Raw genomic sequence first — 19,768 nt, forward strand, 5'->3', positions numbered from 1 at the left:
CCCGCATTCACTATATCCGCTCTCCCCGGACCCCGCATTCACTATATCCGGTCTCCCCGGACCCTGCATTCACTATATCCGCTCTCCCCGGACCCCGCATTCACTATATCCTCTCTCCCCGGACCCTGCATTCACTATATCCGGTCTCCCCGGACCCCGCATTCACTATATCCGCTCTCCCCGGACCCTGCATTCACTATATCCGGTCTCCCCGGACCCCGCATTCACTATATCCGGTCTCCTGGACCCTGTATTCACTATATCTGGTCTCCCCGGACCCTGCATTCACTATATCCGCTCTCCCCGGACCCTGTATTCAGTATATCTGGTCTCCCCGGACCCCGCATTCACTATATCCGCTCTCCCCGGACCCTGCATTCACTATATCCGCTCTCCCTGGACCCTGCATTCACTATATCCGCTCTCCCCGGACCCCGCATTCACTATATCCGCTCTCCCCGGACCCCGCATTCACTATATCCGCTCTCCCCGGACCCTGCATTCACTATATCCGGTCTCCCCGGACCCCGCATTCACTATATCCGCTCTCCCCGGACCCCGCATTCACTATATCCGCTCTCCCTGGACTCTGCATTCACTATATCCGGTCTCCCCGGACCCCGCATTCACTATATCCGCTCTCCCCGGACCCCGCATTCACTATATCCACTCTCCCCGGACCCCGCATTCACTATATCTGCTCTCCCACAGTACACACAACATGGAAATGCAATTATTTTAATAAATATAAACTGCTAAATCCCTTTTCTCATCAGCAGCATATAGCAGTCTTGTGACTTCTATCAGTGTCCAGCAGCACTGGTTAAAGCTTGGAGTAGGAGGCGATTTCATTCTGCTCTAGGAAGATGCAGGACCCCCTGACCTCTGTCTGAAAAGTGCTGATTGGTCCTGTGTTGATGTACTCTCCCAAGGAAAAAAAAAACCCTCTCTAGCAATACACACCAAACTGAGCATGTGCAGAGTGTCTCCACACCATATAACTTATGAGGGGGACACTGGAAGAAGGGGAGGATCAGAGAAGACAGGGTCAAACAGCTTTTTTACACAATGCGGAGGATTAACCCCTTAGGTCCCACAGTGAGTATAACAAGCATGCTTTACTGCATCTACAGACTGATTGTACTGTTGGGGGTTCAGTAACACTTTAAATGGAAGCTGTAAAGGTTTCGAGGCTTTCAAACTGAATTATTTATTCCAAGATTTTTCTTATTTATATAAAAAAAAGTAACCCCTTTCCCTCCAGAGGATTCCTCCCCCCCCCCCCTTCCTTCCTGACCGGGCCATTTTTTGTGATACGGCGCTGCGTTACTTTAACTGACAATTACGCGGTCATGCAACACTGCGCCATGAACTTTATGTCCTTTTTTCCCCACAAATAGATCTTTCCTTTGGTGATCTTTGTTTTTTTCATTTTTTTGTACTATAAACAAAAAAAGACTGACAATTATGAAAACAAAATCTATATTATTTTACTTTTTGCTATTAAACATGTCCAGGAAAAATTTTAAAAAATCTAATTTGATCATAATGGCGGTATATATACTGGAATTTTAAATTTTTTTAAATTTTATACAAGTTTTATAAAAAACCGACAATTTTGAAAAAAAACTATATTTTTTTACTTTTTGCTGTTAAAAAAAATCCCAATAAATTAATTGGTTTACATGAGATTTACAGCGTCTGCAAATTGTATTTTTCTACTAGTAATGGCGGCAATCAGTGACTTATAGCGGGACTGCGGCAGGCATTCTGACACTGGGGGGGGGACTGACTTGGTGTCACGGACATCCCCAGTGACACCAATACAGTGATCAGTGCTAATAAAAATCACTGACACTGTACTAATGGCACTGGGCAGGAAGGGGTTAACATCTGGGGCGATCAAAGGGTTAACTGTGTGCTGTTTCACATTATGTGCTGTGTGTACACTGTGTCTGCAAGCACACTGCTTTGTATGGCTCTGCTATGCAGAGCCATACAAAGCAGTGTGCAGGAGCTGACAAGGGAGAGTTCTGTATTGCTTACATACAGGTTTCTGCCCTGTCAGTGATACTTGGTGATCGCCCAGTACCAGTGAGAAATCACCAGGCGCCCTCTATCGCGAAATGTGAAATCACATATATATACAGTATACGTGATTTTGCGCCGCCCTGCCGCCCTGTAGCACCATTTCTGCTATAGGGCAGCGGGAAAGCGGCTACAATAAACATTTAATACGGCTCACCTATGGCGTTGGTTTCTCCATACCAATAGCACAGTGCTTGGCAATAGCACAGCAGAAGCTGTTTGCTTTTAGGCTGTCTGTCTCTAATTGGAACTCTGTACAGAGCTTTTCTCTCTAGTAAATGAAAAAAAACGAATTCTCCGCTCACTCATTTTCCTATAAAAAAAACATAAAGGATGGATGCAAATGTGGAAAATAAAAAGGTTCAGGGAATCTGTTTGGAGGAAAAGACTGGAACTCTGACCTGACAAGGGGATTCTCCACCACGACAATGCTCCTGCATATGATGCACTAACACTCGGTTCACGTCTGTACGGGTACTGCCGCTGCGGGACCCGCACAAATACCTGCAGCTGCACCACCCACACAGAACAATGCAGGACCTGTGGGCAGGTGCCATTAATTCTAAAGACACGCCACCCGCACGGGAACTGAGGTTCCCAGTATGGTTGTGTTTTCCAGTGCGGGCAGCGTGCCATTAGAATTAATGATACCCGCCCTTGGGTCCTGCATTCGTCTGTGTGGGTGGTGCGGCTATAGGTATTTCTGCAGGTCCCGCAGCGGCACCACCCCCACAGACATGAACCGAGTGTTAATGCATCATGTGCAGGAGCATTGTCATGGTGGAGAATCCCCTTGTTAGATCAGAGTTCCAGCCTTTTCCTCCGAACAAATTCCCTGAACCTTTTCATTTTCCACATTTGCATCCATCCTTTGCGTTTTTGGCTGTGTTTTCCAACGTAGTGCAGGGACTGCGTGTCCCGGCGCATTGAAATCCATTAAAATGAATGGGCTCTCGTGTCCACACAATCTTCGGCCCGCACAACCGCCCAGATGTGAACCAGGGCTAAGTGTTCTTAAATCCCTGGCCCCAAAATCTGTTCCGAAACTCGGTCAGCCACCTTAATCCCCCTGACTTATCACCCTGCGACTTTTGCCATTTCCAAAATGTAATAAAATGCCTTAGATCTGACCGCATTCTGGACATCCAGAGCGCCGCAACAAAGATACTGCGCAGCATTCTAGAAAACGAATTTCAGGATTGTTTCCAGCGGCGGTAGAGAAAAGTACGTCGCTTCACAAGGGGGACTACCTTGAAGGTTACAACAGCCACTAGCATATAGACGAACATTTTTTTTTTTTTTTTTTTGCATTCCATTCCAGGAATTAAATTGTCACACCTCGTGCAGAGCTTTTGTCTTAGCTAAAAGGTAAAAAAAAAAAAGTTACTGCCTTGCTCACAGTCAAGGCGAAAATTGTTGCACTTCCTCTAATATGTGCAATTCCTAAATGGTCAGCGCCACCTACTGACCACATTGCATTTTTTTTCCTGATTTAAAAAAAAAAAACATTTTGTCCACTAGAGGCACTGCTGATATAGAAATCACACATAATAGAGAAAGTGCAAGCAATTTGCGCTCTCTCTATGTAGAGAAAGAGAGAGAAAGGTTGTTTTATATATCTATGTGTATATGTATATATATATATATATATATATATATATATATATATATATTCACTGAGTATATTTTAATATATTTTTGGCTTTGTTATTTCATATTTTCATATATATTTATTTTTTATGAGTTTTATTCTGTCCTGCCGACAGCTAATAACCAAAACTTCTGTTTTTCCCATCAGTTCATCCCCCCACAGTTATTACCTTTTGTACCACCAGGCCTTCCCTATTAGATTGTAAGCTCCCAGGATCAGGGCCCTCCTAACCCTCTTCTATTGAACCGTATCGTTGCTGTATCGTCTCCCTTTATATTGCACTGTACTGAGCTGCGCAGTATTTGGGAATTTTTAATATCTTGTTACAGGTGAAAAATAAATGGAGTGGCCCACTGCTCTCTTAAAAGCAGAACAATGCCCCTTTGTTAGAAATGATTTCTTTAATTATTACTTAGAAATTATTATTTAATCCATGCAAAATGCAAGATCCTACATAAAATAAAATAGAAAATAAAATAGGAAAAAAAAACAAAATAGAAAAAAATTATAAATTTCCTGGGAACTTGCAGTGAGGCCTTCTGCTAGTCAATCTTTAGATCAATCCGAAAAAATGTTAAACTAATAAATCACAATCATTTATAGTATATGATTAGCAGATATGTTTGATATATACTGTATATCTACTGGCAAGGTGGACCTAATAAAGTGGCCGCTGAGTGTATATGAATCTTTTTTTTTTTTCACAACATTCCAAGGATCAGGCCCTCCTAACCCTCTTGTATTGAACTGTATTGTTGCTGTATTGTCTCCCGTTATATTGTAAAGTGCTGAGCAAACTGTTGGTGCCATAAATCCTGTATACTAATAATAATATAAATTCTGTATAATAATAATAATATAAATCCTGTATAATAATAATAATGATAATTAATAATACCAGAAAGTATAAATGCATCCCAGAGGAAATAAATTCCCTGGTCCCCTAAGTTGCAGTGTGATTGCCATCTAGTGGAGGAAAACAATAATGACCCTTCAGACAAGCTCCACATTCTATATAAACACATTTTATTTGCTTGTAATCAGGTGTCCTGAGCTTAGAAGGGGAACATCATATCATACAGAAGTAAAAAAATAAACATCACAGCTTATAAAAGAGTTTACGTACAAAACAAAGTCTGTAAATTCCAAACAGATTATAAGGAGGGCAGTATCGTTATACAATGTAAATCAAAATACAAAAGAAAAACAGTATATAAAAATAAAACAATCTATATGTCTAAAAGTGTATATAATATAGGAGATTCAGAACTTAGAAACACATATAATGCCTTATTCCTGATGTATTGAACAAGGACTAAGATTGCTATATTTAAGCGCGAGGAAGAGAATGTAAAAGAATGTAAAGGAGAGAAAATAGAGAAGAGGAGGGAAAGAGAGAGAAAAAGAGGGAGGGAGAGAGAGGGGGGGAGGGGGGGAGAGAGAAAAAGAGGGAGGGAGAGAGGGGGGGGATAATGGGGGGGGGGGGGGGGGGAGAGAGGAGAGAAGAGAGGACTGTATTTATAATGGAATACAAGAAAGAAGAAAGGCGTTTTGGTTGTGTTGGTGGAAGATATAGGGAGATAGTGATAAAATGTAGGATTTGATTTGAGAGAATGGGAAGGAAAACAGGGGAAAAGGGAGAAAGGAAGGAAGGAGAAGGAAGGAGAGAAGGAAGGAAGGAGAGAAGGAAGGAGAGAAGGAAGAAAGGAAGGAGAGAAGGAAGGAAGGAAGGAGAGAAGGAAGGAAGGAAGGAAGGAGAGAAGGAAGGAAGGAGAGAAGGAAGGAAGGAGAGAAGGAAGAAAGGAAGGAGAGAAGGAAGGAAGGAGAGAAGGAAGAAAGGAAGGAGAGAAGGAAGGAAGGAAGGAAGGAGAGAAGGAAGGAAGGAAGGAAGGAAGGAGAGAAGGAAGGAAGGAAGGAAGGAAGGAGAGAAGGAAGGAAGGAAGGAAGGAAGGAGAGAAGGAAGAAAGGAAGGAGAGAAGGAAGGAAGGAAGGAGAGAAGGAAGGAAGGAAGGAAGAAGAGAAGGAAGGAGGGAAGGAAGGAAGGAAGGAGAGAAGGAAGGAGGGAAGGAAGGAAGGAGAGAAGGAAGGAAGTTTGTGTTAGTGTTGGTAAAAAATAGAGACAGATAACGGGAAGTAGTGTGTGACTCGAGAGAAGGGGTAAAATGAAGGCAGAAAGGAAGGAAAGAAGAGAGAGAGGAAGGAAGGAAGGAAGGAAGGAAGAAGGAGGGAAGGGAGGAAAGAGTGAGGGAAGGAAGGAAGGAAGGAAAGAAGGAAGGAAGGAAAGAAGGAAGGAAGGATGGAAGGAAGGAAGGAAGGAAGGAAGGAAGGAAGGAAGGAAGGAAGGAAGGAAGTTTGTGTTAGTGTCAGTAAAAGATACAGATAAGAGGAAGTAGTGTGTGACTCGAGAGAAGGGGTAAAATGAAGGCAGAAAGGAAGGAAAGAAGAGAGAGGAAGGAGGGAGGGAGGGAAGGAAGGAAGGACGGAAAGAAGAGGGAAGGAAGGAAGGAAGGAAGGAAGGAAGTTTGTGTTAGTGTTGGTAAAAGATAGATACAGAAAAGGAGAAGTAGTGCGTGACTCAAGAGAAGGGGTAAAATGAAGCAGGAAGGAAAGGAAGGAAAGAAGAGAGAGGAAGGAGGGAGGGAGGGAAGGAAGGAAAGAAGAGGGGAGGAAGGAAGGAAAGAAGAGGGGAGAAAGGAAGGAAGGAAGGAAGGAAGGAAGGAAGGAAGGAAGGAAGTGTTAGTGTCGGTAAAAGATAGATACAGATAACGGGAAGTAGTGTGTGACTTGAGAAAAGGGGTAAAATGAAGGCAGGAAGGAGGGAAGGAAAGAAGAGGAGAGGGAGGAAGGAAGCATGGATAGAAGGAAGGCACAAGTTACATGCACATTTAAAATACTTGGATAAAAAGAATTCACATTTCATTCATTTTACAGAATATTCCAATAGATGATACATTGTGTCCAGGTTCCTCTGCTCTGGGTTGGCAGCAGACCTCATGTACGATTCATGTATGTTGCTGAGGACAGTGGAATGGGTTCAGTTTGTATCTTCAGCTTGGAGGAGACACAGGAATGTCTGCAGAGACCTGAGAAATTATCACAGGATGGGTCTTTATAAATGGGAAGTATGACTTTTTTTTGTCAGTTTTATTTTCATGTATTTTTTTAAAGTAAGGAACTAAAGGAAGAAAATTTGTTTTAATTCTGGATAGAGCAAGGGAGGGTTCATAACCCCTGTCAGGTGTTTTTTTGACATTTGTTTCTCGTTGAGGAAATTTCCCGAGTGCCCGAGTTTCCAAATGGTCAGTCCGACCCTGGTGGTGGCAGAGCATCCCAAAGGAACCCTGGGAAAGTCTTGTTTGGGGTTTATAGATCGCCTAGGTTCCTTACCTATACCTTTAGGGATCTCTGATATTAAATCCACCTGGGACCTGTAGCCAGAGCTCTCGGCTTGGGGATTTATATTGGGGTTTATAGATCTCCCAGGTTCCTGACCTATACCTTTAGGGATCTCTGATATGAGGTCTGGTGCAGGGATTACCTTTCTCTCCATGGGCAATTAAATCCACCTGGGACCTGTAGCCAGAGCTTTGGGATCTATATCGGGGTTTATAGATCTCCCAGGTTCCTGACCTATATCTTTAGGGATCTCTGATATGAGGTCCAGTGCAGGGTTTACCTCTCTCTCCGTGGGCAATTAAATCCACCTGGGACCTGTAGCCAGAGCTCTCGGCTTGGGGATCTATATCAGGGTTTATAGATCTCCCAGGTTCCTGACCTAAACCTTTAGGGATCTCTAATATGAGGTCAAATGCAGGTTTTACCTTTCTCTCCATGGGCAATTAAATCCACCTGGGACCTGTAGCCAGAGCTCTTGGCTTGGGGATCTATATCGGGGTTTATAGATCTTCCAGGTTCCTGACCTATACCTTTAGGGATCTCTGATATGAGGTCTGGTGCAGGGTTTACCTTTCTCTCCATGGGCAATTGAATCCACCTGGGACCTGTAGCCAGAGCTCTCGGCTTGGGGATCAGACAAGTCCTGTCTGGAGGGCCGAAAGGTTGGTGGAAACTAACTAGCTGTGTGTGTTGTGGCTTACTAGCGGGAGGCTTGATCAGTCTGGTGGTGAGGACCTGCATTACTGTGTAGTGAGAGCTGGGACATGACTAGGACTTTATTTAATATTTTCTTGCCCTGTTTATTTTGGGTAAATACTGTACACCACTTTGTATATAGTCTTTTGTAAAACACCTTCACTGTTTGCCACTAATCTCCCTGGATTTGGTGTCCTGAAAGACTGCTTACCCCAGGAAGCCTATCCCCAGCTCACACTGTACAGACGGCCAAGAGCAGCCAACGGGCATGGCATTATGATGTGGTGTGGTCAGGTGATCAGGGAAATGCCACACATAGTTGTTTCCTAGAAATACCATGCATACCTTTCCTTGAGAAGACATTAGTGTAGACCAGCCTTTCTCAACATTTTTAAGTATGCCAGAGGAATCCCTGAAAAAAAAATTAAATTCTTAAAAAAACTCCTGCTAAAACCAGTTCAATGTTCCTTTTACTGATGGCCAGTGGTAAGACTGCCACCCTTATAGGAAGCTAAAGAGAACATTGGTGTCATGTAACTGGCTATTCCAAGCGGTATTGGCCCTAGACTTAAGCAGGCACCGTCAACCGTGAGATCAATAAGCCACAGCTCAAGGAACCCCTTGCAACCTCTGTAGGAATCCTAGAGCTTCATGGAACCCTGGTCAAGAATGGCTGGTGTAAGCAATGCTTCAAATGTAGGCTGCATTCTATGCCAATAGGTTGGCTGTAGATAAAGTTTAGAAATACTGCAGATAAAGTAGAAATGGACCAATTCAGTCTGAAGCAGGGGCGGACTGACCATTTGGAAACTCGGGCACCGCCCGAGAGCCCTGGGTCAGTAGGGGGCCCCATGAGATGCCCCTGGTACCTTTTTCGTAGGCTTTTTTGAGTTTGGACAAGGACACAGGGGCCCCATGTTCCCCTATTGCCCGGGGGCCCCATGAGTTGTCAGTCCGCCCCTGGTCTGGAGACTTGCATACCTCGACTCATTCTCGCTGCTTGTGCTGTAATGGATTCTTTTGTTTACGGTCAGTCCTCTCCTTCTTCCCCAAGTCTTTCTTCTTATCCACCTTCTTTATCAGTCTGACAACCCAGGGGAAGCCCAGAGGGGCACACAGCTTCAGGGGGGGCTTGGTGTTTGTGAAGAACCTGCAAGACATTAAACACCAGGACCATGACCAAGGCAGGTCAGAAGTCATCTCTTCCCTCTAACTTGGGAGAGTTGTCCACAACTCCAATTGTCCCACCAATTTACCCAAAAGAAGACAAACTACACTTGAGTGGAGTTCAAATCTCTATAACAGATTTTAAAATACAACATTTTAAATAATAATAGGAGTAGGGTTACGAGTCTTTGAAGGCACCATAGGAGCAGTATACTGTTCCTAAGTCTGGGACACCAGTTATTTGTGGTGGGGCCCCAGCCGAAATGTACCACCTCAGCTGATTGCAGGAACATCCTGAACCCATAACTACTTGGTCACTGCAAGTTGACTGAACTGAAGAGATGACACCACACTGAAGGTGAGTCCCCAACTGTTTTACAATGCCACCAATTTAGACTTCAAAGACCCACACATCAATTCCTATGACTTCCAGCCAGGCTGTCCAATGCCTAATGTAAGGTTGGGGAAGGAAAGTTCTTTTGGCATCTACAGATCTGCAACTGAATCTTGCTCTTTTCAACAGACCACCCCCTTGGAGCTCCTCCTAATCAGCTCACATTTGTCCTTTCAGGTAGGTTATTTTTTCTTAACCTTCTTTCTAACCATTTTACCTCAGGTTGTCTGGCTGACCTTCTCACCCAGTCATGTAGGCCCCATGCTTAGATCTTTCCACTTTTAGCTCCAGGTAGCCAAAGCACTGGCGTTTCCAGAAAATGAGGCCAGGAACAGCAGCTTACATATTTCATTGCTACAGATTTCTTTTAACCGCTTGCCGTCCACCTGCTGTTTATAAACGGCCGGACGGTGGCACTCCAGGGGTGGGTTGCCGTTCATAAACGGCACCCGCCATTTCTAGCTGTGCTCGCTCCCTGGGAGCGCGCAACACCGCGATCCAGTGCCCGCTGTGTCCTCCGGACACAGTGAAACACCGATCGATCGTTGGACGGGACCCCTTTACGAGGTCCCGATCATGTGATCGCTGATGGGCCAATCAGTGATCACATGCAAAGTAGTAAGCAATGATGCCACTTGTGACATCATTGCTTACTACGTGTGAAATCTGTGAATGATCACAGAAGTCACATGGGACAGGGCTATTCACAACAGCCTTGTACCATGTGACAAGCTGTGACCAATAACAGCTCACTCAGTAGTTCTCAATGGCTGCAAGAATGCAGACAGAGAGAAAGAGAAATGATTGCTTTTACATCCTATATGGGTGTAAAAGCAATCACTGTAAAAAAAAAAAAAAAAAAAAAATCTTCATCACCCCCCACAAGTAGTACAGTGTCACCATGGTGACACTGTACTGCTAGGGTGACAGTATGTAAAAAAAAAAAACAAATAATATAAAAATGTAAAAAAAAAATGTTTAAAAATTATAATTTTTGGTTATAAACTAATTTGGCTTTTTTTTTTTTTTTATTTTACTAAAAAGATAATGGAATACATTTCGGCCGAGATTTATAATGAAATATTATTTATTTGCAAAATTTTATAAGAAAAACACTTTTTTTAAAAATTTTTGGACGTTTTCATTTACATAGCAAAAAAAAATAAAAATCCCAGCGGTGAATAAATACCACCAAAATAAAGCTTTATCTGTCTCAAAAAAATGATAAAAAATTCATATGGGTACAGTGTTGCATGACCGCGCAATTGTCATTCAAAGTGTGATAGCGCTGAAAGCTGAAAATTGCCCTGGACAGGAAGGGGGTAAAAGTGTCCGGACTGGAAGGGGGGTGAAAGTGTCCGGACTGGAAGGGGGGTGAAAGTGTCCGGACTGGAAGGGGGCGGGGAAGTGTCCGGACTGGAAGGGGGCGGGGAAGTGTCCGGACTGGAAGTGTCCGGACTGGAAGGGGGGGGGGGGAAGTGTCCAGACTGGAAGGGGGTGAAAGTGTCCAGACTGGAAGGGGGTGAAAGTGTCCGGACTGGAAGGGGGTGAAAGTGTCCGGACATGAAGGGGGGGGGGGGAAGTGTCCGGACTGGAAGGGGGGGGGGGGAAGTGTCCGGACTGGAAGTGGTTAAAGAAGAATTCCAAACAAAATTATTTCCCCAAACAGGCACTGCATGAGTTAAATGTTCTTTTTTTTGTCTAGCGGCTCGGAAAGAGAAGATATACTTACCTAATCCGCCGATCCTCCAAACACAAGACCGGTCCCCACCGCTTCTTCCCCCCCCCCTGCACGCTAACAGTCTTATGAATGGGCTGTTTCTGACGTCATCACGCCCAGAGACCAATTCCGGACGTGAGAACAGCAGGAAAAGTCCACTGCTTGACGTGGGGGAGCACGGTTTTCCAAAAGATCGAAGGAATGGGTAAGTGCAGCTTTTCGAATAGAACATTGAGAAAAGCTTAATACAGAGCTCTAAAAACAGAGAGACAAGATCTTTTAAAAAAAAAATAAAAGTAATGAAAATAAAAGAACAAATGGGACCAGGTAGATGTATTACTAAATTTGCTCAGCAATGGCGTGATGTCAAAGACATTTTACAAACTCCTCGGCACATCTTGACTGCCAACCCTACCATTGCTGATATAGCTGGTGCTAGACCTCAAATGGTTTTAAATTTATGACAAAATGTGATTTTTTTTTTTTTTTTTAATTTTTAACTTGACATGTTTAATAGCAAAAAGTCAAAAATATAGTTTTTTTTTTTTCTCAAAATTGTAGTTTTTTTAATAGCGCAAAAAATTAAAAACGCACAGGCCATCAAATACCACCGAAAGAAACCTCAATTAATGGGAAAAAAGGACATACATTTAATTTGGGTGCAGCGTTGCATGACTGCGCAATTGTCAGTTAACGTAACGCAGCATCGTAATACAAAACATGGCCTGGTCGGGGGGGGGGGGGGTGGAAATCCTCAAGAGGGCGAGGGGTTAAGGAGGCGTAGGACTGTCACCGATGATTGGTGGACAAAACGCGTCAACATAGTGACGTCATCACATCCGGAAAATGGCGTATGCAAGTGTCCCCATGATGGATTTCACAGGACCGGATGGAAGCCAATATATGCTGCACATCACATTGGGATAATTGATGTTCTACACGGCAACAGTAGCGACCTGAGGAAATGGGAACAGCCTTATCGTGGAAAGTGAAGTACTGACACTGGAGAGAGGCAACATGGCAGTTACATAGTTAGTCTGGCTGAAAAAAGACAAAAGTCCATCCAGTTCAGCCATAGAAAAACAAAAAAAATGGCAGTGCATTGATCGGAGGTGGCAGTAAGTGACTAACTCAACCAAACCAATATACTTGGCCATGTTCTTGTGATCTAGCCACCAATCTTCCTGTCTATTTTTTGCACTGGACTTCCTTCTCATATACATGCTTATCCTTTCCTGAATAAGTTGTGATCCTTCCTCAAATTAAGGGGACATTTATGATCATATGCTTTGGCAGTTTTCTGAGTTTCCATCAACCAGGGGCGGACTGACCATTTGGGAACTCGGGCACTGCCTGAGGGCCCAAGGTCAGTAGGGGGCCCCATGAGATGCCCCTGGTACCTTTCATAGGCTTTTTTGGGTGTGGTTTGAGTGTAGGCGAGGACACAGGGGCCCCATGATTTCCTATTGTCCAGGGGCCCCATGAGTTGTCAGTCCGCCCCTGCCATCAACACATAACTTTCAAAAGTGTGACACGTTCAAGTGGTTCCTTTATGTCGCTTCACCTGCTCCCTGTGATACCCAATACTCTGCGACTGGAGACGGCTACCGTGTATGGGAAACTCCTCCCACATGGAAGAAAAATATATTTTAAAAATATTCTTCCCAAATATATTGACATATATTTGAAATACAATTTTGGCCATATTCTATATATATATATATATATATATATATATATATATATATATATATTTGGACAGCACAGGGGCTAAATGGTTAGCACTTCCGCCTGGCAGTACTCGGGTCGTTGGTTCAAATACCAACCACGGCACCACCTGCCTGGAGTTTGCATGTTCTCCCTGTGCCTGCGTGGGTTTCCTCTGAGAACTCCGGTTTCCTCCCACACTCAAAGACATGCTGGTAGGTGATTTGGCTCCTGCCTAAATAGGCCCTAGTATGTGTATGTATGAATGTGAGTTAGGGACCTTAGATTGTACGCCCCTCAGGGGCGGGGACTGATGTGAATGCACAATATATATGTAAAGCGCTGTGTAAATTGACGATGCTATACAAGTACCTATAATATATATATATATATATATATATATATATATATATATATACACACACACACACACACACATACACACACTATATGTTGAAATGTGTTTTTGTTTTTTTTTTCAAAAATACATTTTCAAATATACTGTGTCTTTAAAAATACATTTAAAAAGGAAATATGTGTACGAGCGCACCTATTTGTAGCAGCTGAACATCAGGTAACCATACACCCTTAAAACAATATAAATAAAAAATGCAGCACTACAGAACCAAAGTATTTAAGTGAAGGCAAATGAATAATTCGAATGAATGAATGAATAAATCAATAAATAAATGACTGAATAGATGCAACAGTTCATAAAATAAGGTGACTTTTAGTGCTCTCCTCTATGTCATGTCCTCCTGATGCTCAGGCGTTGTGCAAAATAGTGCTGAAGGAATGCACACTCACCAGAACGCACAGGAAAATGAGCGTTTGTCAATATATGTTCCCCTTAGAGTCATCAACTGGTCAGGATAAGGTAGTATGCTAGCCTCCCTCCAGAGCTCCTGGATAATCCTGTGTGATCCCTTGGTAGGTGGCCTGTGGACTTCTCCTTGAAGCTTACATGCGTTCCTTACCCAGCGGAGAGATGAATGACTGCAAATGGATACTCCCCAAGGGAGTCAAAACAAAGACGTCTCCATAGTGTAGTAGGTGATTAAAAGAGGATTTATTAACAAATCAAGCATCCGAGATACACAGCAGTGTATATAAAAGTATGGACTGACCGTCCAATGGTAAAGATGGCCGCCGGAGCTCCACGATGCTCCGGCGGCGTGACGTCACAGCGTTCCTGGCTCCTCCTGGCGTCACGTCACGCCGCCGGAGCATCGTGGAGCTCCGGCGGCCATCTTTACCATTGGACGGTCAGTCCATACTTTTATATACACTGCTGTGTATCTCGGATGCTTGATTTGTTAATAAATCCTCTTTTAATCACCTACTACACTATGGAGACGTCTTTGTTTTGACTCCCTTGGGGAGTATCCATTTGCAGTCATTCATCTCTCCGCTGGGTAAGGAACGCATGTAAGCTTCAAGGAGAAGTCCACAGGCCACCTACCAAGGGATCACACAGGATTATCCAGGAGCTCTGGAGGGAGGCTAGCATACTACCTTATCCTGACCAGTTGATGACTCTAAGGGGAACATATATTGACAAATGCTCATTTTCCTGTGCGTTCTGGTGAGTGTGCATTCCTTCAGCACTATTTTGCACAACGCCTGAGCATCAGGAGGACATGACATAGAGGAGAGCACTAAAAGTCACCTTATTTTATGAACTGTTGCATCTATTCAGTCATTTATTTATTGATTTATTCATTCATTCATTTGAATTATTCATTTGCCTTCACTTAAATACTTTGGTTCTGTAGCGCTGCATTTTTGATTTATATTATTTAAAAATACATTTAATCCACATTTTTGGAAAAAATATCTGTAAAAATGTGTGTTAAAATATTTTTTTTTTTATATATTAAAAAAATCTTAAAAAAATCTTAAGAATATATTTAAAAAATATATATATTTTTTATATATTTTGTAATATATAAAAAACGCATTTCAACATGCAGTATTGGTGACTTCAACATCCCTGTTAATCTTAATACTCCTGCTACCTCTAAACTTCTGAGCCTAACCACTTCTTTCGACCTAAAACAATGGACGCATGCTTCTACTCACTCCAATGGTAACTGCCTCGACCTTGTGTTCTCCTACCTACGCGCTCCTTGCAACCTCACCAACTTTCCTCTTCCTCTTTCTGATCACTTCCTTATTAGCTTCACTCTCTCCTTGTCTTCCTCCTCCTCCTCGTCTTCCAACTACCAAACAGTTATCCATAGAAACCTTCGTTATCTTAACCCTTCTTTTCTTTTTTCAACAGCAGATTGTCTCTATGACAAAATCTCAGCCCTGTCCTGCCCCAACCTGGCCACTTCTGTCTACAATAGTTCACTGTAGTCCACCCTGGACACATTTGCCCCCTCATTATTAGATGCCTCAAAACACGTAGCCATGCTCTTGAGCATTTATGGCGTAAGACCCAGCAAGACTTCGACCAATATAAATCTGTCCTTCAAAAATACAATTCTTGTCTCCACACTGCCAAACAGACCTATTTTATGACCCTCATTAACACCTTCTCTCGCAATCCCCGTCAACTCTTTTCTACCTTTAACTCTCGACTTCGTCCTTCTCTACCTCTTCCCACTAACTCACTCACTGCCCAGGAGATCGCTAATCACTTAAAAAATAAGGTGGATACAATTTGTGATGAGATCTCCACTGTACAGATATCTCCCTCACCCTACACTCCTTGTCCACCAGATATCCCCCTCACCTTACACTCCTTGTTCACCAGAAATCTCCCTCACCCTACACTCCTTGTCCACCAGATATCCCCCTCACCCTAACACTCCTTGTCCACCAGACCTCTCCCTCACCCTAACACTCCTTGTCCACCAGACCTCTCCCTCACCCTAACACTCCTTGTCCACCAGATATCCCCCTCACCTTACACTCCTTGTCCACCAGATATCCCCCTCACCTTACACTCCTTGTCCACCAGATATCCCCCTCACCCTACACTCCTTGTCCATCAGACATCTCCCTAACCCTACACTCCTTGTCCATCAGACATCTCCCTAACCCTACACTCCTTGTCCACCAGATATCCCCCTCACCTTAACACTCCTTGTCCACCAGACATCTCCCTCATCCTACACTCCTTGTCCACCAGATATCCCCCTAACCCTAACACTCCTTGTCCACCAGACATCCCCCTCACCCTACACGCCTTGTCCACCAGACATCTCCCTCACCCTACACTCCTTGTCCACCAGACATCTCCCTCACCCTACACTCCTTGTCCACCTGCACAATCTATACTTCCCTTGTTTAACCCAGCTACAATAGAGGAGGTTGGTAAACTGTTTTCTAAAGCCCACCTAACCACCTGCCCCCTGGACCCTGTTCCCTTACAAACACTACGGTCACCCTCTGACTCTATCCTTCATTCTTGAACTCATACCTTCAATCTCTCCCTTTCTACTGGCATCTTCCCCAACTCTCTAAAACATGCGCTAGTCACCCCCATACTTAAAAAGGCCTCACTGGACCCCGCCAATCTTGGCAACCTAAGACCCATCTCCTTACTCCCTTTTGCCTCCAAATTCCTTGAACGTCTAGTCTACAACTGGCTGAGCTGCCACCTTATTGAAAATAATCTTCTTGATCCCCTTCAGTCTGGATTTGGCCCACAACACTCCACAGAAACTGCTCTCCTAAAACTCACAAACTACTTACTAACTGCTAAAACCAATGGTCACTATTCCGTACTTTTGCTCTTGGAGCTCTCCGCTGCCTTTGACACAGTTGACCACACCCTCCTCCTCAAAAACGCTATTTACTTGGTCTCTGTGACTGTACTCTCTCTGGGTTCGAATCTTGCCTATCTCACCGCACCTTCAGTGTCACTTACAACTCTACTTCCTCCTCTCCTACTTCTCTTACTGTCAGGGTCCCCCAAGGTTCTGTTCTTCTCCTATTCTCCATCTACACTTCTTCCTTGGGTCAGCTGATAGCTTCCCCTGGTTTCCAATACCATTTCTATGCTGACACACCAATCTATCTCTCTACTCCTCAGCTCACCCCATCCGTTTCCTCACGTATCACCGATTTACTAACAGACATATCAGACGGGATGTCACGCCACATCCTAAAACTCAATCTATCCAAAACTGAGCTCATATTTCCTCCCCCACGTGCCTCTTCCCCTGATTTCGCAGTCAGAATCAATAGCACCACCATCAACCCATCACTGCATGCCAGGGTGCTAGGGGGAACCCCAAATTCTGAACTATCCTTTCAGACCCACATCCAATCCCTGTCCAAATCATGCCGCCTCAACCTCCGCCACATCTCCAGAATACGCCCCTTTTTAACCAATCACACCACAAAGCTCCTAATTCAGTCCCTGGTAATCTCTCGCCTCGACTACTGCAACTCCCTCCTCATTGGATGACCTTTACATGGGCCACCCCTCCCTCCAGTCCATCAAGAATGCTACTGCCAGGCTCATCCACCTTACCAACCACTCAGTGTCCTCCACCCCTCTCTGCCAATCCCTCCACTGGCCTCCACTCAGTGTCCTCCATCCCTCTCTGCCAATCCCTCCACTGGCCTCCACTCAGTGTCCTCCACCCCTCTCTGCCAATCCCTCCACTGGCCCACACTCAGTGTCTTCCACCCCTCTCTGCCAATCCCTCCACTGGCCCACACTCAGTGTCTTCCACCCCTCTCTGCCAATCCCTCCACTGGCCCACACTCAGTGTCTTCCACCTCTCTCTGCCAATCCCTCCACTGGCCTCCACTCAGTGTTCTCCACCCCTCTCTGCCAATCCCTCCACTGGCCTCCACTCACTCAACGAATAAAATTCAAAATACTAACAACAATTTACAAAGTCATCCAACTCTGTCCCCGGCTACATCACCAACCTGGTCTCAAAATATCAACCAAACCGCTCTCTTCGATCCTCCCAAGACCTTCTGATCTCTAGTTCCTGTGTCACCTCCTCCCGTGCTCACCTCCAAGACTTCTCCCGAGCTTCTCCCATGCTATGTAACTCTCTACCCCAATCTGTCTGACTGTCTCCTAATCTATCCACCTTTAGACGATCCCTGAAAACCTTTCTCTTTAAAGAAGTCTATCCTGCTTCTACCTAGTAAACCGCCATTTATTTCCTCCATCAGCTCATCCCCCCCACAGCTATTACCTTTTGTATCACTCAACCCTTCCTCCTAGATTGTAAGCTCTCAGAAGCCAGGCCCTGTTTCCTCTTGTACCAAATTGTATTGTAACTGTCATGTCTGCCTTCATTTTGTACAGCGCTGCGCAAACTGTTGGCGCAATATAAATCCTGTAAAATAATAAAAAAAAGTGTATAATTTTTTTTTTTGGTTTTATTTATTTTTTAATGTGTGTGTATATGTATATATATTTATATATTTATTTTTAAATATATTGAAATGGCCAAAATTGTAGTATTTCAAATATATGTCAATATATTTGGGAAGAATATTTTTAAAATATATTTAAAATATTTTTAAAATATTTCTGTGGGTAATCGGACAATTCCTGAATCCTATGGCTTGGAGTCCTATATAACATAATTTTCTACAGATCAATTGATCAGATTTTTATGGAAATAATCAGAAGCATTAAAAAGTGCCAAGTCAGTGATTTCCCAGATCTGCTCCTCCTCCGTCCTCTCATGTTGGGTGTCGTTCTGTTTCTTCTACTCACACCACGGCTTTCTCTCGGCATCCTTTATCTGGTGTCTGCATCTCATACGTGGTGACAACGTGGGACGGGATCCTCTTGGTACTGGTCTGGAGGCAGCAGTCGGCCACTATGTTGGCTGTACCTACAAAAGACAACGTGAGCCAATGAAAGGGTCTCGTTATGAGCCACAAAAAAAAAAAAAATTGCATAAATCCTTAAACTTTATTTGTGTACAATACCTGTGTAGGTATATAATGGACAGAAATGGAAACCATTGTTCAGATTTTTATTTCTGTCTGATTTCTCGTTGGGGAGACTAAGTATCTCTGTTTGTACTGGTGACCATTGTTACCGAGGAAGAAAGCGATGGGAAATCAGGATGACAGTTGTCACAGGAGGCAAGGGGAAATCTTACAGTGGGGACAGCACAATATTCCCCTCATTATGAGATGTCCTCTCAGGATGGGGCGTGAAGTAAAATCACCCCAATCAGATGTTTTATCGTTAAGATATTAAATCTTTGGGATTTTTTCAAAATAACAAACCTGTTATACTTACCTGCTCTGTGCAATGGTATTACACAGAGCAGCCCCCATCCCCTTCTTCTCGGGTCCCCTGCATTTGTTAAATAGTCTGGCTGAAAAAAAGAAAGTCCATCCAGTTCAATCATTAAAGAAAAAAGTTCTAATCCTACACCCACAGTTGATCCAGAGGAAGGCACAAAATCCAGCAAAGCACAATCCAATTTGCTCCTGCAGGGGAAACAATTCCTTCCTGATCCTCCGAGAGGCAATCAGATATTCCCTGGATCACCTTTACCTATAAATGTTATATCCAGTTATATTCTGTGCATCCAATAAAGAATCCAGGACTTTCCTACAGCAATCCACTGAGCTGGCCACAACCAACTCTTGAGGGAGTCTATTCCACATTCTCACAGCTCTCACTGTGAAGAAACCTTTCCGTGTTTGGAGATTACATTTCTTTTCCTCCAGATGTAAAGAGCGCCCCCTTGTCCTCTGTGATGACCTCAGGGGGAATAACTACACCGAGTTCACTATATGAACCACTGATGTATTTATACATGGAGATCATATCCCCCCTTATGTATTATACATGGAGATCATATCCCCCCTTATGTATTATACATGGAGATCATATCCCCCCTTATGTATTATACATGGAGATCATATCCCCCCCTTATGTATTATACATGGAGATCATATCCCCCCCTTATGTATTATACATGGAGATCATATCCCCCTC

General features: G+C 43.8%; 1 protein-coding gene across 1 annotated transcript in view; it reads right to left on the bottom strand.

Annotated features, from left to right (window-relative positions):
- Positions 1-4,744: 4,744 nt before the first annotated feature.
- The window catches only part of LOC149435155 (C-C motif chemokine 21-like), a 101,802-nt gene continuing 86,778 nt past the window's right edge, over positions 4,745-19,768 (bottom strand). Inside the window, exons 2-4 of the mRNA XM_089662971.1 lie at positions 18,524-18,644; positions 8,813-8,981; positions 4,745-6,822 (exon numbers count right to left, since the gene is read on the bottom strand). Coding sequence (XP_089519097.1) covers positions 8,819-8,981; positions 18,524-18,644 — 284 coding nt within the window. The 3' untranslated portion in view covers positions 4,745-6,822; positions 8,813-8,818. The remainder of the gene's footprint in view (positions 6,823-8,812; positions 8,982-18,523; positions 18,645-19,768) is intronic.

The sequence above is a fragment of the Staurois parvus genome, unplaced genomic scaffold (genome assembly GCF_062004578.1).
Source record: "Staurois parvus isolate SC_StPar_1 unplaced genomic scaffold, SC_StPar_1.0 ptg001593l, whole genome shotgun sequence".
NCBI classification, from domain to species: Eukaryota; Metazoa; Chordata; class Amphibia; order Anura; family Ranidae; genus Staurois; species Staurois parvus.